Here is a 24,872-nt window from a genome sequence, read left to right as displayed (position 1 = left end):
AGGCTGTGGCACACTAGAGCTGAAGGGGGATGAGGAGTCTGCCCTCCACATGGCAGGCAAGGAGGAGCTTGGGGGACCGAGCAGAATTATGTGGTCACTTGGTCTTCCATGTGGAGGGCCTGGCTTGAAGTGCCACCTGGCACAGTGGTCTGGTGCCAGGTCCACAGACCCTGGGAAACAGCAGAGGTTCCTGAGAGCTGGGTCACTCACCAGCAGGAGGGGGCCTTCTGGAAAGTCTCAGGCCTCCAATGAAGACGAGTATGTAGGCAGGCAGGAGGCTTGCTCACACCCATTCTCTGCTTTCCATACTTTGATCAGTCCCCGCTCGTCCACGGTGACAACCAGTTGCAGCCGAGGGTAAGTCACCAAATTTACCAGAGCTGCAGGCTGTAGAGGGCTCAACAGATCTCCGTGCCCTAGGCAACAACAAAATTAATGTAACAACTCACATAGGGCCCATTTATTTCCTAAACACTTATTATTTTCATTCATTCGACCATCACCCAGTGCACACTGGGGACATGTAGGTGTAAAGGATATGATGCCCATCCTCACAGGCCGCACAGCATGGTAGGGAACACAACACAGAAGCAATGTTCCACCAGAGAGGAGACAGGTGTGTCCTGGAGGAGAGCAGTGGCTGAGCGTGGGTGTTGAGACTGCCTGGGGTTGGTGCCATTGCAGGGGGATTGAGGGTGGGGTCCTTCATGTGCACTGGGCACAGGATGTCTGAAGCACTCCCAGTGGTTACCTATGGCTCAACTGAAGAAGGCTGGGCAGGGAGGCAGGACCCAACACTACCCACCCTGCCCGGGATCTGGGCTGTGCTTGGGACCCAGGCTGTGCTGGGGACCTGGGCTGTACTCAGGACCTGGGCTTTGCAGGGCTGCATAAAGTGAACTTCCACGTGGAACGTCTCACTTGGTCCCCAAGGAACCCAGGTTTACAGATAAGCTAATTCAGCCTTGTGGTTGTAAACAGTTTCTGTTGCATATCTGCAACTGCCCTGCTCAGAACATGCCCTTCCCAGTGGTGTACCCAGCAGTGCCACCGCGGGCCAGGCCTGGCGAAGGCCCATGCCCTGTCACGGCCATTAGCACAGAGGAAAATGACTGGTCCGAGATGGGCTGATTCCCAGATACATGGTCTCTCCCAGGATTCTGAAAGCTAGAACAGCGAGGTAAAGAGCTCGGGTCCAGCAGGCCCATGGCACATTAGGATAGGGCGTCAGAGAACCAATCCTCTAATTGCTGTTTCTGAGTTTCTCAGAGTTGCCACATGGGGTTTCTTTCCAATTTGGAGTTATTACAGTTCTTTTTCTATCAGGTGTTATCATGTTAGCATGATCTTTTTCCAATCATGATATCCCAGTATTCTTCCATTCTTTTCTTTCTTCCCCCTCACATCAACAAATCAACAGTTGATTTCTGTTGCTTAAACAGCTAACAAGACTATTACTAGTAGGAACTCGGCACCGTTGACTGGGTCATGTCAACTAGGTCTCAGAGAATACACATTATTCACCAGTGGCTAGTAGTATGGAAGTGGGCAAAGAAGCAGTGAAACTCCCCTTCCCATTTCAGAATAGAAAGTAGCAACCAGGGGAACAGAGCGCAGAAACAGGCTACATACTGCATGACTCCAACAAAATGACTGAGCTTTCTAAAAATAAAATAAGATTGGAGATGTGTTCACAAAGAGGATTAAGGTTGGCAAGCCAGGCAGAATGGGTGCAGAAGGGTCTAGCCCTGTCTAACAGTCCCACACTGTGACCAACGGACCACACTAGAGTTCAACAAACCACAGCCTGCAGCCAAACCCAGCCCACTAACCATTTTTGTATTTTCGTTAAAAAAAAAAAATCAAAGAATATTTCATGACACATGAAAAAAACAAGAAACTCACATGTGAGGGTCCATAAGTACAGTTTTATTGGAACACAGCCACTCCCTTTTTGTTTACTTCTTGTCTACAGCTGCTTCTGCATTTCAGCCACATAGTTAAGTAGTTGCAACAGGACCATGTGGTCTGCAAAGCCTCAAATATTTGCTCTCTGGCCCTTTACAGAAAAGGTCTGCCACCCCAGCACCAAAGATCTTTATGTTCAAGTCAAGACCTTTTTGTTTTGGCAACTATGGAACCTCCCAGCCTTCAGGTCTTCTTCCAGCCCAAGAGCCCCTCATCTAAGCCTGTGTGGTCTCATGTCCACAGCCTAAGGTGGGTCTCTTTCAGGGCAACACAACTGCAATGAAACAGAGACCAGCCACCTGCACCCATCAGTCACCAGAGACCTTCACTCGAAATTATAATGTCAAACATCACTGTATATGAGGAAAATAAAGCACGTGGAAAAGAAAAAAAAACATGATAAACAAATGAAAAACTGACCATGGAGGAAAGACATATGATGCAAATAACTGTATCCTTTAAACAACAAAAAAGAGCAATCAGAGAATATGAAAATGGATAGGAAAGCTTTTTAACAATTAGTACCAACCAAGTCCAAAATACTAATCAAGTTATCGAGGTTGTAACACTTAAGTTTGCAAGTGGGGTGAGTAAAAGCTGCATTATCTGGGCAAAACCACCCAGAGGCTGGCATTGGCTCCAATGTGGACATCACAGAAATGGGCATGGCAGCTGTCATCCCCTTGCATAAACAGCCTCCATCAGGCACTGCAAAAATGCCCATCTCCCTGAGGCAGGACAGCAGAGAGTCAAGGGCATTTGCGATCAATCAGACTCAAGTCTGAAGTGTGACCTGGCACAGCGACTGAGCCTCCTGCAGCTCAGATTTCTCATCTGTACAATGGGGCTCCCACTCCTCACCTCACAAGTTGGCTGTGATGCTTAAAGAGAATAAAGGCAAAGGGCCTCGCTAAGACTGAGGACATAGCAGCATCTGGTCACTTCTCCTCCTGGCCCCCTCCTGGACAGCTCACCTCTTGCAGATCCCAGGCACACACGGTGCCATCTGACGACACGGTGCACACCACGGACTCCTCCCGCCCATCAAACCAGTACTCTTTGGTTGAGATGTAGGCCAGCTCATCTATCTCTCCTGAAAGAGAACACAGACTTGCCGTAAGCACACACATGGATGCCTGGGATGTGAACATTCAACTTGGTGAAGGGGAGGCAGGCAAGTCATTCCTCTTCTCTCTCAGGAGCATGACAGGTGCTGATTCTGGGGACAGTGGTGGACAGAAAGAGCTGGGACTTCAGACTTACAGTTTGGGTATCATGCCCAGGACTGCCTACCACCCACCAGCCATGTTACTGTGAACAACAGTTACAACATCCTTATCTCTTCGTTTCTGTTTCTTTCTACTCTGAAATAGATGTAATGATCTCTGTGAGGATCAAATGATAACACAGGTATAGAACATAGCAGGGTATGTCCTCATTATGTGGCATTTTCCAACTAATTGGTTGAAAAACCAAATCCCTAGAGATCTGACCAGGGAAAGAGTGGGAATGCACAGAGTTACCACCTTCCCCACCCCGTACCTTTGTGCCCAGCAATGGCTTTGCAGATAAAGTCCTTCTCTGGCCACCCAGATTCCATTCGGAACTCCAGCTCGGATCAGCAGAGATAGTACTGTTTCCATGTCTGTGTGCCCAGGGTCGTCTGGGAGGCTTTACAGGAGGACCAGCGTCTCAGACACAGCTGCCTGAAACAAAGACCCACAGTCCCAGGCAGAAAAGGAGTCATTAGAAGGTGTTTTGGCATCTATAGGCCTAGCTTTGATTTCCAGCTTCACCATCTACTAGCTTGGACAACTCACTTTGCCTATGTAGGCCTCAGTTTCCTCCACTGTTAAATGGGGATAATGATATGACACTGAACGAGTGCTCACCATATGTCAGGAATAGGTGCTTTTCATGTTTCCAGTCAATCTATATAACAACCCCATAAGGTAGGTCCTCATCTCCATTTTAGACATGAGAGAGAGGTTAAACAACTAACCCAGGGCCATGCAGCCTTGGTCATGCAACTGGAACTCAAGAGTCTGCATTTTTTTGAAGCCGCCAACTATTGTTGAACTATTTCTCCCTTCAATTTTGTCAGCCCTTCATGCATTTTGTTGCTTTGTTATTAGGTCCTTTTACATTTATAATTTTTAGATCTTCTTGATGGATTGATCTGTTTATTATTATAAAATATCCTTCTTTGTCCCTAGTAACACTTTTTGTCTTAAAGTCTGTTTTGTCTGATATTAGCATAGTCACTCTAGCTCTCTCTTGGTTGCTGTTTGCATGGTATATGTTTCCATTCTATTATTTTCAACCTGTATCTTTGAATCTAAAGTGTGTCTATTGCAGACAGCATATACTTGGATATTTTTAATCCCTTCTGCCAATCTCTGCCTTTTCATTGGAGTGTTTAATCCATATATATTTAATACAACTACTGATAAGATAGGATTTACATGTCATTTTGCTTATTTCTATGCATTTTTCCTTCTATTCCTCTATTACTGCCTTCTTTTGTATTAAGTATTTTCTTGTGTCCTATTGCCTTGTCATTTCTTCAACTGTATATTCTTTTAGTTCTTAGTGGTTGCCTTGGGGATTACTGGATAAAAATCTTAATTTATGACAATCTAGTTTTGATTAATATCAACTTAATAGTATCAAAAAACTTAGCTCCTGTGTAGCTCCATTTTATGCCCCTCTCATTCATGCTGTTATTGTCATACAGATTACATCTTCATACATTATGTACCCAATGGAGAGTCACAATTATTGTTTTATGCAGTTGTCCTTTAAATCACATAGGAAAAAAGGAGTTACAAACAAAAGAATTCATTTGTTGCCTTTTATATACATCCATATGGTTACTTTACTGATGCTACTTCTTCACGTGGATTCAAGTTCCTGTCTAATGTCCTTTCATATCAATCTGAAAGACTCTTTAGTATTTTTTGTAGGGCAAGTCTACTAGCAACAAATTCTCAGAGCTTTTGTTAATCTGGGAATGTCTTAATTTTCTCCTTCATTTTGCTAGATACAGAATTATTTATTTATTTATTTGTTTATTTATTTATAATCAGTCATCAATTTTATACACATCAGTGTATACATGTCAATCCCAATCACCCAATTCAGCACACCACCATCCCCACCCCACCGCGGTTGTCCCCCCCTTGGTGTCCACACGTTTGTTCTCTACATCTGTGTCTCAACTTCTGCCCTGCAAACCAGTTCATCTGTACCATTTTTCTAGGTTCCACATACATGCATTAATATACGATATTTGTTTTTCTCTTTCTGACTTACTTCACTCTATATGACAGTCTCTAGATCCATCCACATCTCAACAAATGACTCAATTTCGTTCCTTTTTATGGCTGAGTAATATTCCATTGTATATATGTACCACTACTTCTTTATACATTTGTCTGTCGATGGGCATTTAGGTTGGTTCCATGACCTGGCTATTGTAAATTGTGCTGCAATGAACATTGGGGTGCATGTGTCTTTTTGAATTACGGTTTTCTCTGGGTATATGCCCAGTAGTGGGATTGCTGGATCATATGGTAATTCTATTTTTAGTTTTTTAAGGAACCTCCATATTGTTCTCCATAGTGGCTGCATCAATTTACATTCCCACCAACAGTGCAAGAGGGTTCCCTTTTCTCCACACCCTCTCCAGCATTTGTTGTTTGTAGATTTTCTGATGATGCCCATTCTAACTGGTGTGAGGTGATACCTCATTGTAGTTTTGATTTGCATTTCTCTAATAATTAGTGATGTTGAGCAGCTTTTCATGTGCTTCTTGGCCATCTGTATGTCTTCTTTGGAGAAATGTCTATTTAGGTCTTCTTCCCATTTTTCGATTGGGTTGTTTGTTTCTTTAATATTGAGCTGAATGAGCTGTTTATATATTTTGGAGATTAATCCTTTGTCCGTTGATTTGTTTGCAAATATTTTCTCCCATTCTGAGGGTTGTCTTTTCGTCTTGTTTATGGTTTCCTTTGTTGTGCAAAAAAAAAAAAAAAAAAAAAAGGAGCTGGAGGAATCAGACTCCCTGACTTCAGACTATACTACAAAGCTACAGTAATCAAGACAATATGGTACTGGCACAAAAACAGAAACATAGATCAATGGAACAAGATAGAAAGCCCAAAGATAAACCCAGGCACCTATGGTCAACTAATCTATGACAAAGGAGGCAAAGATATACAATGGAGAAAAGACAGTCTCTTCAATAAGTGGTGCCAGGAAAACTGGACAGCTACGTGTAAAAGAAGGAAATTAGAATATTCCCTAACACCATACACAAAAATAAACTCAAAATGGATTCGAGACCTAAATGTAAGACCGGACACTATAAAACTCTTAGAGGAAAACATAGGAAGAACACTCTTTGACATCAATCACAGCAAGATCTTTTTTGATCCACCTCCTAGAGTAATGGAAATAAAAACAAAAATAAACAAATGGGACCTAATGAAACTTCAAAGCTTTTGCACAGCAAAGGATATAGAATTCTTGATGACAATCTTTTTCTTCCCACACCTTCAACATATCAGCACACTCCTTTTTGGGCTCCATGGTTTTTTATGAGAAATCAACCGTTACTCTCATTGGGGTTGTCCCATACATGATGAGTTGCTTCTCTCTTGATGCTTTCAAGATTCTGTCTTTGGTTTTCAAGTTGGATTATAATGTGTCTCGACATGGAACTCTTTTGACTTTATCCTACTTGCAGCTCACTGAGCTTCTGGATGTGTAAATTAACATTTTTCATCAAATTTGGGAAGTTTTCAGTCATATCTTTAAATACTTTCTACTTTCTTTCTCCTCTCATCTGGAACTCCCTATTATATGTTGCTTGCATGCTTGATGGTGTCCCACAGGTCTCTTAGGCACTATTCATTTTTCTTCATCTTTAGCTTCATTGCATTCCTCAGACTGGATAATCTCAACTGACCTATATTCCAGTTTACTGATTCTTTCTTCTACCTGCTCAAATCTGCTCTTGAATTTTTAATTTGATATTGTACTTTCCTACTCCATAATTTCTGTTTAGTTATTTTTTTATACTTTCTCTTTATTAATATTCTCTATTAAATGAGACACTGTTCTCATACTTCCCTTCAGTTCTTTTCACATGGTTTCCTCTAGTTCTTTGCACATACTAAAATAGTTGATTTAAAGTCTTTGTCTAGTAGGTCTGATGCCTGGGCTTCCTTGGGGACAGTCTTTATTGTTTGCTTTGTTTCCTGCATATTAGCGACACTTTATTTCTTTGCATGACTTATAACTTCTGTTGAAAACTGAACATTTTAAATAACATAATGTAGAACTCTGGAAATCTGATTCCACCCCACCCCCGGTTTGTTATTATTGCCGTTATTATTTTTGGTTTGTTTAGTGAAGTAACTCTGAAAGTCTGTATTCTTTGTTATGTAGGGCCACTTATGTCTCTGCTCAGTTAAATTAATGTGCAGTAATGAGAGGACAGAGATTTCCTAAATTTCTGGAACCACTAAGTTTCCTAGTCATTGCCAAAGGCTCTATGTGCAGGTTGGGGCATGTGTGCAACACTCAGCCAGGCAGTTGACTTCTCTGCCTTAGTCTTCACTTCCTGCTTCCACAGAACCTGAAGGTTAACCAGAGGTAAAAGTTTAGAGCCCTTTTATATCTTCCCTGAGTTAGCACACAGCCCTGCACAAGCACTTGGCCTTCTAGATTCCTAGGAATGTGTTGGAGCTTTCCAAAACCCCTAAGGACATCACATTCCCAGCTTTTCCTTTTAAACTCTTTGGTTAGCCTATTGTTTCCTTAACTATCATTCATCAACTCTGATTAAAGACTAATTAAAAAGTTAATCAATTCTCTTTAGTTGTTTTGACAAATGCCCCAAGGTAAAGGTTTTTCACATTGGATGAACACCAAGCAAGGTAAAATAAAGACAGCTTACACGTGAGCTCTTCCAGGAAACACCAGACAGGTCGAACAATGACAATTCTCTGGGAATAAGGCTTTGAAGAATCTCTCATCCCATTCTTACCCTTCCAATGACTGCGGCTCCTGGTTTCACTGTGATTGTGAACTGTTGGTGTTCAAGGCTAACACAAAGCTGGAAGGTTGTTATGGGAACAGGGCAAGTGAACACTTGCTGCTCTTACTGAGAATAAGCCATTTTTTTCTTGAATAAACATTTCCCAGACTACTGTAGGTCTCTGGTTAATTTCCAGAGTTCTGTAAAAGTTGATTTTGACAATTTATGCCAGTTTTCTCATTGCTTTTATGGAGGAGAAAATTTTCAGAAGTCATTAATCCACCATTTTCCAAGAGTCTGCATCCTTAACTTGTATGTATCAATAACTACTGTCAATTCTATGATAGCAACTCGCTTATAAGGTTGTTGAAGATAAAACATTAGCTCATCCACACTATGGAGAATACTGAATCCCCACCTAGTCTGTGGACCCCAAAGTGAGTGAGACATGGTCCTTGCCCTATGAGTACTCGCAGCTGGTGGTTAGGAGGATAAGTAAAACTAAAATTCTGGAGAGAAATGCTAAGTTTCAGAAGGGGCAGCCTATGGTGCCATGGGAGTAAAACACAAGGAGAGTGAACATCTGGGAGAGGATTAGGGAGGCCCCATGGACAAAGGCTTTCAAAATTTACAGTCACCAGAGTTGATGCAGCATCAGAGGACTCCAGTCATATCTCACAGAGGAGAAAAATGAGGCTGGGTGGAAAATAAGTAGCTCACCGCCCATGGTCCCAATAAGTACAACACAAAGAGTTTCTCTCCATTCAAAGCCTGTACACTCACTGAGCACCTATGTGTCAGGCTCTGTACTAGGCACCAGTGACCTTCTAACACACTGTGAAGGATCCAGTGCTTATGTTGGATATGGGTTTTCCTGTACCCACTGAAACCCTGTTCCTTCTACCAGAAGTAGCATACTCACAGCCTGCAGGCAGAATGGGCATCCAGTTTACCTTGTCTGGCCTGCATAGGATTGGCCTATGTGAACTAGCTGCCAATACTTAAAAATCAAGAGATTTCACATACTAATTAGGTAAAGGAAGAAGATCTAACTATACTGAAATCAAATTCTCACCTGGAAAAATTTATCTGGGGCCACACAGAACAGTACTCTTCAGACAAGAATGAGCTTTCAGGGAATTCCCTGGTGGTCCAGTGGTTAGGACTCTGCGCTTTCACTGCTGAGGGCCTGGGTTCTATCCCTGGTCGGGGAGCTAGGATCCTGCAAGCCGCATGGCACAGCCAAAAAAAAAAAAAAAAAGAATGAGCTTTCAGCTCCATCACGGCCTTCACCATCCCTTTTATCTCTTGGACTAAGAGGCTGAGCATCAGCTGCCTCACATCATCATTCTTATGTTGTTGATTTTCTTTTAGTTGAAATAATCGGAAAGGGAAATTTCTTGTACCCATATCTCAACCTAAACAGTGTGAAAATAAAAGCTAGACTAAGAAGATAATGTGGTTTAAGAAAAAGGGGGGGTAACATTTCTTTGTGGAAGTGAAGTCTATTTCTACATATTTAAGGCCATTATACATCAAACCATAAGTAGGAACCATGACCAATATTCAGAAGAAATAACACCAAGTGATTTGACCAAAAAAAGGGCAGACTGTCAACATGGCTAAAGTGTGCACATGAGTAAAGTATGAGATAAGCCTCTGAAATACAAGGATGTATCAAGTGATAAAACACCATGGCACCAAAACCTTTCAGATAGCAATTAACAGCAAAACAATCTACTGTACACAAACAAAAAAAAATATTTGTACCTTAAACAAAAGCAAATATTTGCAATTTTACTTTTAACCAAAAATCTAACACATAGTGTGTTAAAGAGATGGCAGAATTTAAAAGGTCATGAAGCATTTTAAAGAAGTAACTTGCAGTGTTTTAAATTAGAATTATAGAGTACATATTAAAAACATATGACCGGTTAACCATGTTCATTTACTGTGTCCGTAAGAGTTCCTATGGGCCTGGAGAGTTTTGGGGCTTAGTACCCATGACAGGTACAACATTAGAAATGACACGTGCATGTGACGATGCTCCTGGAATGCTGTTGCAGTTGTCCCAGTTCCAGAAACATAAACCCAGTGTTTTTTATATGAACATAGGTCAAGGATACCATCCCAAAGAATGCCTGTATGCTAAAAAGAGTTTAGCACCAAAAACTATAAAATAGTAATGAACCGAAAACCCATTCGTGACTTGGCTTGCAGACAGCTGAAGAATCTGCTTGAGGAACCTGGAGGTACACACAATATGGTAACACATGCATACATGTGGGGGTTAGGTGATAAGCTGCTCAAGAGATTTTTTGAACTGCTGAAAGAAATATATTACTTATGTTATTCAAAGGGAAATTCCTACCCCAGCTTATCAGTAAAGATGAGAACAAAGACTAGGGTTTAGGGTTGGCATCCTACCCATTCCAACTGTGAGAACTGCCCTCCAAGGGCTTCCACAAATAGTTACACCAATCTATGAGTCAACTCATTTATTTCTAGTGACACAGTGTCTTTGAGAATCACATTTGGCAAGACATTCTCTTGCCCACTTATCTACAGAGAAATCAATTTCCAGAATTGAATGTTCTATCTAGAGTACATTCCCCAAATTGTAGAGATAAAGACTGAAATCCAATAAAAGTTCCCTTACTTCAAAATTGACTAGAGATTAACATCATTTTTCTAATTAATATTATTAGCAATAAAAAAAATGAATAAAAAGCAACAAACAGAACAGTGCTGTATGATACTGAAAAATAAATATGGCAAGATTGGCATTCCACAATTCTCAAATATATCAATTCACAGTTATTCTAAAAATAAAAACCATCAAGCAAAGATTCCCTCCATGTTTGGAGAAAACTTCATGTGAACAGTTGTTTTCCATCAAGAAAGACTAAAACTAAATATAGCTCCTAGTTGATAGTCAAGGCTATATAGTCTGTCCTATATTCTGCAAGAGGCAGAAGATCTGACACTTACCTCTTGGGACAAAAGAAAAGATGTCAGGTTCCAAAGGAGGAATGAACAGAAAAGAAAAATTTAATAATTTAATGATTAAAATATTTTTTATTTTCTACTTTTAATTTTTTGAATTTTATTTAAGTTCTAATATCAAACATGCTTATATAACTATGTTGTTACACCAAAGTTGAAATCAAATAAAAGTGGTTTATTTGTCTATTGATTTGTCTATCAGCCAGCTGCATTCAATTTGCTGTACATTTCTGCCCCTGAGTTTGGTACCCCCACCTACATCAACCTCCACTTGATTAACAAAATCGCTTATATTTCAATATACTATAAAAAAAGTCTCACACCCCCAACTAGGGAGGAGTTTCCTGCTGGTAAGGGCTGTGGATTGTCCCTTCTTGTCTACTTAACAGAAACGCAGTGAGTGCTGAAAAGTACACCCCTCTCTCCTTTGAGGGATACTCTCCTGAGCAGGCCTGGCTCTTCCTCCACTCACCTCCACAGTTCCTTGGTCCTTGAAGCCTCATTCCAGACCTAGAAGAGTATCTGGTCAGTCAACATGCAATTAGTGCCTAGCCTGCCAGGCCCTGTGGAGGGGACAGAGAGCTAAATGAGACCCAGTGCTTGCACTCAAGAACACTCACCCTGGGGAGTTAGAGACAAATTCAGACCATCAAATAAAACACACCAAATAATGAATGACAAAGGAGAGAATGACCAACTCAGTTGGAGCCAAGGGGTTCAGAAGTAACTACTGATCAACTCCTGAAGGATGAGTAGTTATCCTCTAAGCAAACGGCTGAAGCATTTCAGGGAGAGAAAGATCCGCTTGGGCAAAGATTCAGAAGTATGAAAAAGATGATGAGTAAGTTGCCTTAATCAGAACATAGAGAAAGGAGCTGGAGACAGGCTTAGACCAACTCTTGGAAGTCAGAAGGGCAAAAACAGTGAGAAGTCACTTGAGAACTGTGAATGGAAGAGTGGCAAGTCAAACTGTGTTTTAGGCTGCTATGAGAAGGAAGGACTTGGAGACTTCCCTAGTGGTCCAATGGTTAAGAATCCGCCTTCCAATGCAGGGGGCATGGGTTGGATACCTGGTCGAGGAACTAAGATCCCACATGCTGGGGCAACTAAGCCCATGCACGCTCTAGAGCCCATGCGCCACAACTAGAGAGCCCGTGCACTGCAACGAAAGAACCCACATGCCACAACAAAGATCCTATGTGCCGCAACTAAGACCCGATGCAGCAAAATAAATAAATAAATATTAAAAAAAAAAAAAAGACTCTGAGCTTCCACTGTAGGGGGCACGGGTTGGATCCCTGGTTGGGGAACTAAGATCCTGTAAGCCACGTGGTAGGGCCAACTGAATAAAAAAGAGAGAGAGAAGGAAGGACTGGAAACGAGGGCAGAGCAGCAGGACCCATAAGAAGGCTGCTGCAATGGAGTAAATTAAGGCTCTGGCTAAAGGGATGTCCCAGAGATGCCAAGGTGGAGGAACAGAACTGCTACCTGGGGAGGGCACACAGGCCGTATTCCCACAAACTGCTCTCTGCAGAAGTATCTGGAAGAGGCTCAGGTGGCCCTGGGAAGGGATCACAGTACCCTGCCTCCCCCTCCCTCAGGCCCACACCTGCATCCTGGAACTTCTTGGCCTCTCCAGCTGGGCCACCCTGGGTTCTGGAGCCTATACAGCTTCAGTAGAAACCACTCTGGAGCTTTCTGTGGCCCAGACCTACTGAGGGTCCCAGCCAGATACGTGGCTTTCCAGGCCCGGGCAGAAATAACAACCACCCTGTCTGAGCCCAGGTTTCTACTTCCACAGCCCTCACTCACCCGAGATCAAAGTTTCTCAGTCCTTAAGAAATCTTTTTGGCTAGTAGGAATGTAAAGTTGATATTTTGCAATAATCAAACCAGGTAAGAAGATTTCCGCATTCTTTTTTTCTATAGTTCCCAGTTCAAAACCCAACTGAGATGTTCTTACTTCCCTAACATAAAATTATAATATGTAATATAACCTGCAAAATGGGTGTTACCCACCTTGGAGAATGCCTCTGTTAGATGCTGATCTTCATGATGACACTGTGAGGCAGGGTTTATTGACCTCATTTTACCTAACAGGGAAACCAGAACCTGGAGAAGTTGCTGCTATCAAAGGGTAAAAGGCACCTCCCTTTCAAAATCTGCTGGGAGACTACCTGGGTGACCTCAGCCAATGCACTCTCGGCACGATACTCACTTTCCCTATTGGTAAAAATGGGGATAACAACCCAGTATTTTACTTGATACATTTAAGTTATAATTACACAATTCAGGTAAGGGTCTGTTTATTAATCTTTTTGTAAAATGATATAATAATGTATTTTAAAAGTAAAGAAATTCATTTACTCAACAAACATTTACTTACAGTACACTAAATATCAAGCCATACGCTGAGTGTATACACACAGTGATCATACAGTGGTTATACACACAGTGATGCAAGAGACAAAAGAATGAGTCTAGCGGGCGTAGGGGGGAAGCAAACATTTAACAAGCACAGTATGTGATCATTTAGTCACAGTTGTGCTGAGTAAGAGCACAGAGGAGGAAGAGCTCGGAACACAACAGGGGCAGGATCGCAGATCAGACTAACGCACTAAACAGGCACTTAGGGAGCACAGCCAGTACAGGAGCTCGACTGGCTGGGAAGGGACAGGCGGAGCCCGCAGGAGGAGGCGTCACTCACAGGGAGGGCACGGCTTTCCAGGCAGGCCCCAGAAGGGAAATTCCAGAATATTCCAGAAGAGGTGGGATCCCTAGGCCAATCTTAGGGGTGAACCCTGTTCACAGGTGCCCAGTGCAAGCCAACCGCGCAGGGGCTCTGGACACACCGACAGACGGAGGAACAGAGGGATAAGAGGTTTCCACAGCAACCCCTTCATAGGTCGCCGAGGTCGCCACCCCGCGGGCCAAGAGCGTCCTCTGCAGATCGCGGATTCAGGGCCGTCCGACGCTCCCTCCCAGATTTGGGAAACGGAGGCTCTGAGGCGACGGGCCGACCATGGACACGCCAGTGACCAGGAGCCCAGCCCTGCCTCCCGCCTGGGACAGGACGCGCTACCTTATCCACCTGGGCGACGCAGAGCATGTCTCGGGCCTCCAAGAAGGAGAAGACGTGCAGCAGCTCGGGCAAACCCATCTGCGGCTCCACGGCGCCAGCCCCCGTGGTTGCCTGGGTCGGGCTACGCCTTCGCTGCGCTTCCGCCCCCGCAGGCCGAGCCCCGCCCGCTCGCTTCATCCTCGCCCAGCCTCCGCGCTTCCGTTCGGAACACCCACTTCTACTAATCCGCTCACCAGCCCCGCTTCTACTTGGCCTTAGACTGGCTTCTAACCCTTGTCCTGACATTCGCTGAGACCCTCGCCCACCCCCTTATACTGACATTCATCCTCGTTCTGACCTTCGCCCTGACCCTCACGCGGGACCCTGTGGTGCCCCTGAACCCAGCACCTCCCTAGCCCTTGCCCTGGTGCTGGCCCTTATCCAGACCTTGACCCTCTTCCTCAACCTCGCCCTAATCATCACCCTTGATTTCATTAGCATCTGACATCTACCATACTCCTGTCCCTACCCTCACCTGACCCTGACTCACCCTAATACACACCTTCATCCTGAGCTTTGCCCTAGCCCCGACCCTGGCCTTCACAATCACCTTCAGAATGACCCTCAGCCTCCGTCTTACACTGGCACTGGCCCTTGCCCAAGCCCTGGCTCTAACCTGGTACTTCCCTCATCATGGCCCCTGCCCGGGCTCTCACCCTACCTAGCCTTAGCCCCAACCCTGGACCTCACCCTGGTTTTGGTCGTGGCCCTGGCCGAGATCAGATCAGAGTTAGTGTAAGGGTGAAGGTCATGATCAAGCTCAATGTCAGAGCAGCCAGGGTCACAGTCAGGATGAGGGTAAGATCAGAGACAGAGTGATGAAGATCAGAATCAGCATGAGGGTGAGTGTCCAGTTCAAGGTAAAATTCTATGTCAGGTTAAGGATCAAGATAAGACAATGGTCAGGGTCATGGTGTCAGAATCAGGTTCAAGGACAAGATCACTATGAGGGAAATTTTAGATCCAGGGTTAGGTTCAAGATCAAGTTCAAGATCAGTGTGAGAGCCAAGGTTAGGATCAAGTTGAGGCTCCATTAGAGAGGATCAGTGAGAGGATGAATGTCAGGATTAGGATGATGGTTATTGTCAGGGTGAAAGTAAGATTGAAAGTTGGATTCAAGTTGACAGTGGATGTCCAGTTCCGTGTAGGATTCAGGGTCAAGGTGAGGGTGAGGTTGATGTTCAGGATTAGAGTCAGTGTCAGGTTCAGGGTCAAGATCAATGTGAGGTAGTGTCAGGGTCAGGGTGAGCATGATGGTCATTGTGAAGGTCAAGGTCAATTAAAAGTCAAGGTGGGTCCCTTTTCTATTGCTGCTGGAAGGAATTAAGTCCTCCTCCTCCAACTCTCCCTCCCCCCAACCCCCATTGCATTGGCCCAATCTGCATAATCCAGGACACTCTTTCCATCTCAAAGTCTGTACGCTTTAATCACATTTGCAAAGTCCCTTTTGTGTGTAAAGCAATGTATTCATAGGTTAGGACATGGGCATCTTTGGTGGGGGGGGGACATTATTCTGCTTACCACAGAGGGTCAGAGTTTGGTTTATAGTCAAAATCAAGTTCAAGGTTAAGTTTCAAAGTGAGGATGGGTCAAGATGAAGGTGACGATCAAGCTGAGGACGAGTCATCATAATAATGAAAGTCAGTGTCCGTGTGAAGTTCAATTCAGGGTCAGGGTCTAGATTAGGTTCAAGGTCATGATGGGATTAGGGTGTCAATGGTGACAGCCAAGTGTGAGTCCATGTTCTGTGTGAGGCTCAGCATTAGGATGAGGACCCAGGTCAGGATGAAGTTGAGGTCTAGGTCAAGATGAGGGTCAGGATCAGGATCATGGTCAGGCTTGGTGTGCAGACTAGTTTCAGCTTGAGTGTACAGTGTAGTTCAGCATCAAGGCGCAAGTTCAAGGGCAGGGTGTGTCAGTATGATGGTCCTTGTCAAGGTGAGGATTCAGTCTAGGGGCAGAGTGAAGTTGAGGGTCAGAATCAGATTGAAGGTGGTGAGTATCTCATTTATCACAGTATTCACAATCAGTGTGAGAGAAGCTGTCATTGTCAAAGATAAGTCAAGCTCAGGGCAAGTGTCAGGGACATGTTAATGGTCAGGATCAGGATCATAATGAGCATCAAGGTAAGAGGAATGTCAATTAGAGACTCAGGGTTAAGGTTAAGATGAGAGCCAAGTTCATGGACAAGGTTTACTTCTAGGTCAAACGGGGTCAGAGTTTGGGTGAGGGTCAGAGTCAATGCCAAGATCAAAGCCAGGCATGGGTGGGGAAGGGGCTGGCAAAAAATTGAGTGAGGGTGAGAGTCAGTGTATATGTCAGGGTCAGGGTGATAGGGTCAGGTTAAGTGTAAGGTTTAAGTTAAAGGTGAGGGTCAATGTCAGGGTGGAGTAAGCGTTAGAGTCTTTGTGAGTGGAACTGGCTGAGGGTCAGTGGTCAGGGTTTGGGTACAGACTTGCGTTCATACGAAGGTGAGAGACACCAGAAATTGAGCTAGACTGAAGCTTAGAGTCTACAGATGTGGCTGGACAAACAGGCAGAGGTCAGATCCTTAAAACATCTTTAAAGACATATGGGACACTCAGACTCTTCCCTGAAAGCAACAACTAGAGTTTACTGTGCTGTGCCCTCTAGGAGCTTGGAGAGCAGTGACTGTGGCACTGTTAGTCACCTCTGTGACTGCAGTGCTTACAGAATTTTAGCCACATGAGCACAAAATGAATATTTTAAGAATACAAGATTGCTAAGAATAAGTTTCTCTGACTTATCTGTTTTTATCTATCTGTGAACCAATACCACATTGCTTATTTATTACAGCCCTATGATAGTCTTGGTATCTGATAGGGTAAGTCCTTTCATCATTTTTTGCCTTTTCTTCTGCTTCTGCCTCCTCTTAACCCTTTCATTTCCGCATATATTTTAGAATTGGCTTACCAAATTATTTAATAAGAAAAACAAGAGCCAGTTCAGATTGTATTGGGATTTACTGAATTAACAAATGAGTTCCAGGAATGTCTGTCTTCTTATTTGCCCAGTATCTCTGAGTAAAGAGGAGGCCCATGTGGTCCAGGCTCACCCGTATCCTGAGGGTGATGTTGGTAAACCAGCTTAAGTTGTGGAGGGTCACTTATTGGGTCCCCAACTTGAGCCATTCCTGGGTCCTGATTTCTGCCAACTCACCTCCAAAAGCGAGCTCTGTCACATGAAGCACCTAGCAATCTCCCAAGACTAAAGTCGCCATGAATGGGGCCACTTTCCCAGTGACCACAGGGAAGCAAGGGCCAGGGGATGATGCTACCTCAGCCACTTCCCTCAACTGGAAAGGAAGAGGGGCATACGTCACGTAGAACTACCGGGCGTTTTTATAATAAATCTCAAAAGTGAACTAGTGTTTAATGTCTCTGAGAACAAAATCAAACCACACTTTCCGTCCCACTTGGATTTCCGACATGAGGACATCCTACACTCAGCGCTCCCCCAAACGGCTCTACCAGGACTGTCCCTGACCAGGAAGGCAGCAACTAGAGAACCAGCCCCATGGCAGGCACGGCAGCGGAGCTCACCGCCTCCTTCTGATGGATCTGTTACCAGCAACAGACGGGAGGCCGACAGCACAGGCCGAGGGTCCCCTCTGCTGAGGCTGGATGGCCTGGCCAGGAGCAGGACCACTGTGGTCGAATCAGGCCGGAGCAGAAGAACAAGAGGCCTGGCTTGTCCTGGGGAGGGAAGGGGGGGACACGCCTGTGGGGCCTGGCCCAACGTCTCAGCCCTGCAGGATGAAGGGCCGAATCAGCTCCGAGTTCAACAGCGACTCCTCGAGAGGCCGGTCCACGTGGAGGTCATGGACGTGGGGGGGTCCTGGGGGGGCCTTGAGGGCAGGTCCCCCTGGGCGCTGAGGAATCGGCAGCTCCGAGGGGTGGGCAGGCAGGGGAGCTGTGAAGAAGTACTGGTGCAGGAAGGCCTGAGGGTAGCAAGCAAGGGGCAGCAAAAGGAAACTGGTCACTTCCCCGTCCCAGCTTCAGCCACTTCCCTCCGAGGAGGAGATGTGAACATTGCCCTGGAGAGGATTTTTCCTTCATCTGCTCATCGTTCAGGTGACTCCAACACCTCGGAGTGCTCACTGTTTGAGCACTGCTCCAGAGACAGGAGATGCAGCGGTAAACAGAACAAAGAGCTCTGCCTTCAAGTTTTCCACATAGTGAGGGGTGGGGGTAATAAACACGATAAAGAAGTAAGACAAACAGTGCATCAAATGATTAGTGCTGTGGGAAAGAGAAAGTATGAGGGGGGGGATGAGGAATACTGGAGGGGCTGCAGGCCTGAAGAATGGTGAAGGGAGGCCCCTGGGAGGTGGCGCTCAAGCAGAGACCTGAAAGGTGAATGAGTGAGGCCTAGGGACAGAAATGCACAGACCCCCAGGACATGGAGAAGCCCTGGGGCCCGAGGGGAGTGAGCAAGGGGAATGGGAGCTGGCAGAGTCACAGAGGTGATGGCCCCAAATGTGTGATGGCTGTGGGCCACTAGGACCTGGCTTCTCCTCTGAGGGAGCCCCAGGAGGGCCCTGCAGGCGAGGATGCGACAGCCTACCTGGACAAGGTCCCTCTCTTTGCCACGTGGAGGAAAGACTAAATGGGCAGGAGAAGCAGATTCTGGGAGGCAATGGGGGGGGGGGCGCTTAGAATGGGGGCAGCAGCAGGGGGCTGAGAGGTGGTCAGTTGGCCTCAGTACACTCTGAAGGTGCTGCTGACATGGGAACTCGCCAGGGGCATGTGTAAACACACACTGCTAGTGCCGAGGGCAGGGAGGGGAGGCTGCCATGAGGCCAGATGGACAGATACACCCGACAGAGGCCCTCACACCATCAGCCATCAGCCCATGGTCCTCCCCTCCTCTCCTGCCTTCTAGCCACGACCCACCCCTCCTGGGTCCTCCTCTCCAGGCCTCTGCTCATCATTTCTCTTGGGAAAACAGCTCCCCATGCTTAAACCTGCCCTTCTCCAGGAAGCCTTGCATGACCCCAAAGTCAGTCCCAACATCCCTCCCCTCGGCTCCCACAGACTGACGGCCCTGCCTCACCACAGGGTGGAGACCCCACAGGCACAAGCCACGTCTGTTCACTCTGGATCAGGGTCCAGGACAATGCTCAGCACGTGCCAGATGCTAGTAAATTCTTGTTGAAGGAATGAAGGGACGAAGAAGTGAGTCACCAATAACCCAAGACTCGCTCTTCTGCGACGTGTGCATGCCCTTCTAATGGGCCACCCCTGGCCACCTGCCCTCTAGGGTCCACTCAGGAGAGGCACACCTGCCCTGCACCCTCCTAAACCTGGCTCCAGGGGTTCTGGTCCCAGCCCATCACAGGTTCTGAGAATCTCAACCTGCCTGGTCAAAAGGACACGGACGAGGAGGGTCAGGGCAACGGGTGTCACCCTACCTGGGAGGCTGCAATGCGCTGGCGTGGAGGGTAGAGGAGGAAATGCCCCAGCAGGTCCAAGGCCTGGGGAGAGGCATCGGGCAGCACCTCCTCCAGGGGCACGGGAGCCTGCTCCTTGAAGGAGATCTTGTTGTAGTCAGGCAGGTCCTTGATCTCCTGGAGGAGAAGGGGGTCCATCAGAGCCGGCACCCACCCCGCCAGCCCCCTTAGGTGTCAGTTCTCGCTCCCTGTCACCTACCTGCTCCCATTCACTCATTACTCCCCCATCCATGCACCCCTGCTCACACGTCACTCATGACATCACGTGCTCACTCAGTCCTTCAGTGCTTCCTCTACATCTCAGGCGCCTGCTCCATGCCCAGCTCGGTTTGGATGCGTGTGTGCTGGGGACGGGTGGGAAGGGATAGAGCTTGGGCCCTGGCCCTCGCACCTCCAGCAGGGCAGGGGAGGAGGAGACCCCACGCTGGGTCAGGACCGAGGTCCGGCAAGTCAAGGAGGCATGGGGCCACGAGAGAGAAGGTGCGGGGCAGGGGAGTCACTAGCTATTGGGGTAATAGAAGCCACCCGCCCGCACCCCTTCCCACTGTAGGCCCCTGCAAACCGGCCAGACTTGAGGACTGGGGGTGCCCAAGATTCGAAGCACACAGCAAAGCTGTTCAATGTCATTCTCCCCTGGGAAAAGGGGGGACCCGTTCAACAGCTCCCCCAGGATGCAGCCAACAGCCCTGCAGATACAGAACCCAAACAACTCAGAGATCTCACACCATGGAAACAGATCCCCCCACACCAGCACCCACACCTCACACTGTGGTCAAGATACCCACAAAGTAGCCTTCAGGCTTCATAGCTAAGGATACAGATCCCCAAACAGTCAAAGACTTCAAGCCTAGAACACAGAGCATATCCCCCTCTCCAAACAGCTCTCAGGCCTCAACTCTGGAACACACATCAACCCCTCAACAGTTCTGAGACTTCTCAGAGCCTCACATTCTGGGACACACTGCCACCTCCTCCCATTCTGGGGCAGACTCCAAAACGGCCCCCAAATCTCAAACTCTTAGGCATATACAAACCATCCTACCCCAAATAAAGGTTCAGGGCCTTCATATCCAGGGACCCAGGCCTCTAGATAGCTCAGGAACATTGCATCCTGGGATATCACCCCCTGCATAGCAGCTTAGATGCCCCATGCCTCGGACCACCTCCCCGACCTCAGCCCAGAAGCTTCCTACTGGGACAACCACTCTGATCCCACTTGACCCCTCCCAGCTCAAAACTGTCATGGGGAGGAACACTGATCCCAAACTCCTCAGAGATACTCTAACCAGGGGAGACACCCCCATGGCAACCTAGAGCTCACAGCAGGAAAACCCGCAAATGGCTTAGAGACCTCAATGCCCAGGAGGAAAAGGTGACCCAACGACCCACACTCCCCCTTGCCCAGCCCATAGGCGTCTCACCACAGGTCGACACCCTGATCATACTGGCGGGCACCATACAGGAGCTCAGGGGCTCGGTACCACCTGTGAGAGGAGGGCAGGTGGTCACAGCCAGGTCACCAGTCTGTCAGGAAGCTGCCTCGGAAGGTCATCCTGGCCCCCACACCAGCCCCAAGAGCACTGTTTGGACAGAAGGTCCAGAAGCATCTCTTCCCAGCAGGAGGGTTGGGGCCTGTCTATTGCCAGGTCCTGCTTGGGAACTGGTCCTCCCTACCTGGTGGCCACCTGGTGCGTGTAGAGACGGCTGCCATCTGGGGAAAAGACCCGGGCCAGGCCAAAGTCCGCTGTCTTGAGCTGGCCCGAGGCACTGATAAGCAGGTTGGCTGGTTTCAGGTCCTGAGAGCACCCAAAGAGGCATCAGTTCCTCCAGAGCCCCCACAGGACCTCGGGACAGGAGGGCTTGGCAGTCTGGGCACCCAGGTCAGTGCAAGACCCGACCTCCTCCAGGGCCCCAGCCCTGGCCTCCTACCCATAGGCCCTGCCCCCTCTGTCCCTTTTCTAACCATGCCTTTCATCAAGGGCTGGCCTACCCACAGCCCAGCCACCCCCCCGGTCCCACCCCAGCCCATGCTGGAACTGACCCGATGTACAATGTTGTTGGCATGGCAGAAAGCGACCCCCTTGAGCAGCATCTGCAGGTAGCTCTTGACCTGCGCCTGGGTCAGCGGCCTCTGGGCGTGGCGCACCACCTCAGCCAGATCTGACAGCATGAACTCAAAGGCCAGCACGAAGCCTGCGCCATGCGGGAACACGGCCTTCAGCTGTACCACCTGCAAGCGGGGCATCCCGTCAGCCTCCAGACTCACATGGCTCAGACTCTCTCTGGGACCCTCAGCCCTTGCACCAACAGAGGACCAGGCAGGCAGAGATGGTGGCATGAGATCTGAGCTCAGAATCAGGGAGCTTGGTGATCTCTTGCTTCCCTCTCCCAGGAGAAGGCAAGTCCCTACTCTAATACTCCAGTAAACACTCAGGGAAAAGGAGGTCTAAGAAAGGCGACTTAGGGCAGTGTCTGGTCCCCCACCCAGCCCACGAACTGGAAAATCACCTGGAAACACACACACACACAGGTGATCACAACTCCCAGCACTGGGAGAGCAGGAGACATGTCACATATACTTCCTGAGGGCCCACGAGGTCACGACGGCAGGCTGCACAGTAGTGAACAGGAGCGAGGGCTGGTGGGTCCCGAAGGACTTGAAGGAGCTCAGGGGACAAATGACTGACAAATGACCAAACAACAAACGTATAGGGTGTTTTGATGGAGATTCTGATGAAGAAAGAAGAGAAGGCGTCTGGGAAGGAGCTCTGGGCCAGGGGACAGCAAACACAAGGCCCGGAGGCAAGAACAGGAAGGAGGCCGCTCTGTTCTGCACTCCTGGAGCCTAGACACTGCTCATCACGGGCGAGACACTTAAGAAGTTGTGAATGAAAAAAGAGGCTGGAGCGGGGTGGAAGCAGATGGTGACAGTTCTTTCGGAGTGAAGAGAAGCCTCTGGAGCTTTTCAAGCCAGGGAGTGGATGATTTCATGTACATTTTTTGACTGTGGAGTGGAGGCAGTGGCGGGGGGGCGGGGGGGCAGGGGAGCCTGCTGTAGTTGTTCTGATGAGAGGTGAGGATGGCCTGGGCCAGGGTAAGATCTGGAGTGTTTTAAAGATAGACTCTTCAGGCCTGCTGATGCACAGGACATGGGACCGTATCACCAGCTTCCTATGGGCCCTCCACCTCTCCCACACACAAGCTGTCAGCAAAGCCCTTTTACTTTCCTCAAAAAACAAGAATGGCCATATTGCTGTTTTTCTGATGTTGAGGGTAGTAGACACTCATTTTACAGATTGGGACAAACAAATACATTCAGATAATACCCAAAATTATAATGAAAAAAACAGCAAGAGAAAAATCCTATCACCTACAGTCAACCTTAGGAGTCTATTCCACCAGACTTTACAAGAGACATGGCACACACAGGCATGTATTCGTATATATATACAAAATATTTTCATACAAAACCAAGATGACACACACAGTTTTATAACATGCTTGTGTCACCCAATATATCAAGGACATCTCCAGAGAATAAGAAACAAGTCAGAGTATCACCCACCCTTAGGTGGGTGGACCTACCCTTGTCACTTCCCAGGAAGTTAAGCACATCCTCTACTCAGGACATGGACAAGAGAGAATACCACAAAGAGAATGAAACTGGGTGTGTGAGGTGTCTCTCCTCGTGTGCCCACAGCCCCTCCCAGGCCTGTCACAGCACAAACCACGCCAGATGGGCGCTGTAGCCTTTGGCCATCTCCCCTACCACACTTCAGTTCTCAAGAGCAGGGTAGGGGCTGGTTTCTGTGTTGCCAGTAGCCAGTAGAGGGTAGAGTCTATGGGAGGCCCCAGTGTTAAACCGTCCTGATTCTGCGATCAGACCTGGGCCAAAGCCTCCACAGACAAGCGGAACAAGCTGAGCACCCGTAAGCTGGTGGCTGCGCCTCCTCCCCTGGCCTGAGATAGGGAGAGCCTGAGCGTGCCTGGCGGAGCAGAGGACGAAACTCAGAAGGACAATATACATAAAGCAGTTAACCTGGCATGCAGAACATAACAGGAGCTCAATAGGTGGCAATTATCATTATCATCAGAAATCACCAAGTGTTTTGAGAAAAAAGGAATAAGTTAGTGAATGAGCGAACGAGTACGCGAAGAAATAAGCGAGTGAACGACAGGGAATGAATGAGTGAAGTAACTGAGTGAATGAGGGTGAACAACAAGTGGAGAAAAAAGGGAGTGAGTGAGGGGTGAGGAAGCAAATGAGTGAACAGAGTGACTGCAGGACCTCAGAGTGGGAGTGAGTGGAGGAGGGCGGGAACCAGCACCTCAGAACACCAGCCCCACTCACATACTGACTGTCCTCGATCTCCTGCAAGGCCTTGATCTCCCGCAGGGCCTGGTTGGGGATGCCATCCTCCAGCCGCCGCAGGGCCACCTTCTTGAGGGCAACGATCTCTCCAGTCTGTTTGGGACAGGACGCAGACACTGCAGGCCCATCCCCGGCTGGAAAAGGGGATGCGACGCCGAGGCCTGAGGCCCTCGTGGTGGTGGGACGCGCCCCCCACCCCGGGCTGGAGGGAAATCAGGGCCAGCAGGCGCAGCGCTGAGCAAGCAGCTCAGAGACATCCACGCCACCCTCCTAGGGGGCACTCGCCCGAAGAAAGCACCGCTGGTTGCTGGACGGCCTCCACTCAAGAGAGCAAAGGAGGCGGGAGCACGCCACGAAAAGCTGCGGGAAGGCAGGAGCCCAAGCGTGGGTCGGGACAACGGGTAGATCTCAATGGAACCGAAGGAGGAAGGGCTGGGTGCTCACCTCCACGTGCTCGGCCTTGAAGACGATGCCGTGCGCGCCCTCCCCAATGCGGCCCAGGATGCAGTACTGCTCCATAGCCCTCTGCCAGACACCCGGACCCTCTGCAATCACAGCCCCTCCCCGGCACCCGTACCTTTCCGCATTAGCCCGCCCTGCCTCCCGCGCCCAGATGCGGCTGCCTAGCAACGGCGCAGGAAAGAGCGCAGAGGCCGGGAGGCCGAAGGCAGCTACAGGCGGCGTCCAGGCCTGTCTGCGCCTTCCCCTAGGCCCTCGCCATCACGCCTCAGTGCGCTTCATTCGGCGGGAATCACCCGTGCGCAGACCGTGTCAGCGGGAGCGAGAGCCACCGCCGAACCCTCGCGGCACTGCCGGGCGTCACGTGACGAGTGACGCCAGGTTACGCAGAGGGGCGGGGGCATGCAGCCAGCGCGCAAGGCGGAACA

At 47.9% G+C, this 24,872-nt stretch overlaps 2 protein-coding genes across 16 annotated transcripts in view; both read right to left on the bottom strand.

The window, feature by feature from the left end:
- Window positions 1-9,226, bottom strand: part of LOC309632965 (F-box/WD repeat-containing protein 12-like) — a 13,448-nt gene extending 4,222 nt beyond the window's left edge. Inside the window, 5 exon segments of the mRNA XM_082401092.1 lie at window positions 211-404; window positions 407-416; window positions 2,943-3,061; window positions 3,511-3,674; window positions 9,090-9,226. Coding sequence (XP_082257218.1) covers window positions 238-404; window positions 407-416; window positions 2,943-3,061; window positions 3,511-3,568 — 354 coding nt within the window. The 5' untranslated portion in view covers window positions 3,569-3,674; window positions 9,090-9,226 and the 3' untranslated portion in view covers window positions 211-237.
- Window positions 8,203-24,872, bottom strand: LOC309632948 (cyclin-dependent kinase 20-like). 15 transcript variants are annotated; one of them, XR_014247165.1, is made up of 9 exons: window positions 24,430-24,869; window positions 23,965-24,078; window positions 21,655-21,843; window positions 21,288-21,409; window positions 21,035-21,097; window positions 20,176-20,299; window positions 19,575-19,730; window positions 11,493-11,583; window positions 9,106-9,236 (listed from the first exon to the last, which is right to left on the bottom strand). XR_014247165.1 is itself a non-coding variant. In XM_082401055.1 (9 exons), exons 1-8 carry the CDS (start codon window positions 24,502-24,504, stop codon window positions 17,725-17,727), a joined length of 975 nt encoding a protein of 324 aa, XP_082257181.1. In that variant the 5' UTR covers window positions 24,505-24,869; the 3' UTR covers window positions 11,073-11,583; window positions 17,704-17,724. The 15 variants fall into 15 exon arrangements, 13 of the variants coding, with proteins under 13 accessions (XP_082257175.1, XP_082257184.1, XP_082257181.1 ...); XR_014247166.1 differs by lacking the exon at window positions 9,106-9,236 and adding an exon at window positions 10,140-11,007; XM_082401055.1 differs by lacking the exon at window positions 9,106-9,236 and adding an exon at window positions 17,704-17,856 and having other exon boundaries at window positions 11,073-11,583.

Source organism: Balaenoptera borealis (genome assembly GCF_965194805.1).
Source record: "Balaenoptera borealis genome assembly, chromosome: 8".
Lineage (NCBI taxonomy): Eukaryota > Metazoa > Chordata > Mammalia > Artiodactyla > Balaenopteridae > Balaenoptera > Balaenoptera borealis.
The sequence above is the reverse complement of the archived record's forward strand: the minus strand, read 5'-3'. Positions and strand labels throughout refer to the sequence as shown.

Coding starts and splice junctions, on each gene's coding strand:
- LOC309632948 (XM_082401048.1), bottom strand. CDS start 24,504: ATGGAGCAGTACTGCATCCTGGGCCGCATTGGGGAGGGCGCGCACGGC. Junction 20,300..21,034: donor GATCAGGGTGTCGACCTGTG/GTGAGACGCCTA, acceptor CTGTATCTGCAG/GGCTGTTGGCTGCATCCTGG. Junction 19,731..20,175: donor CCAGTCCTCAAGTCTGGCCG/GTTTGCAGGGGC, acceptor CTTCTCCTCCAG/GAGATCAAGGACCTGCCTGA.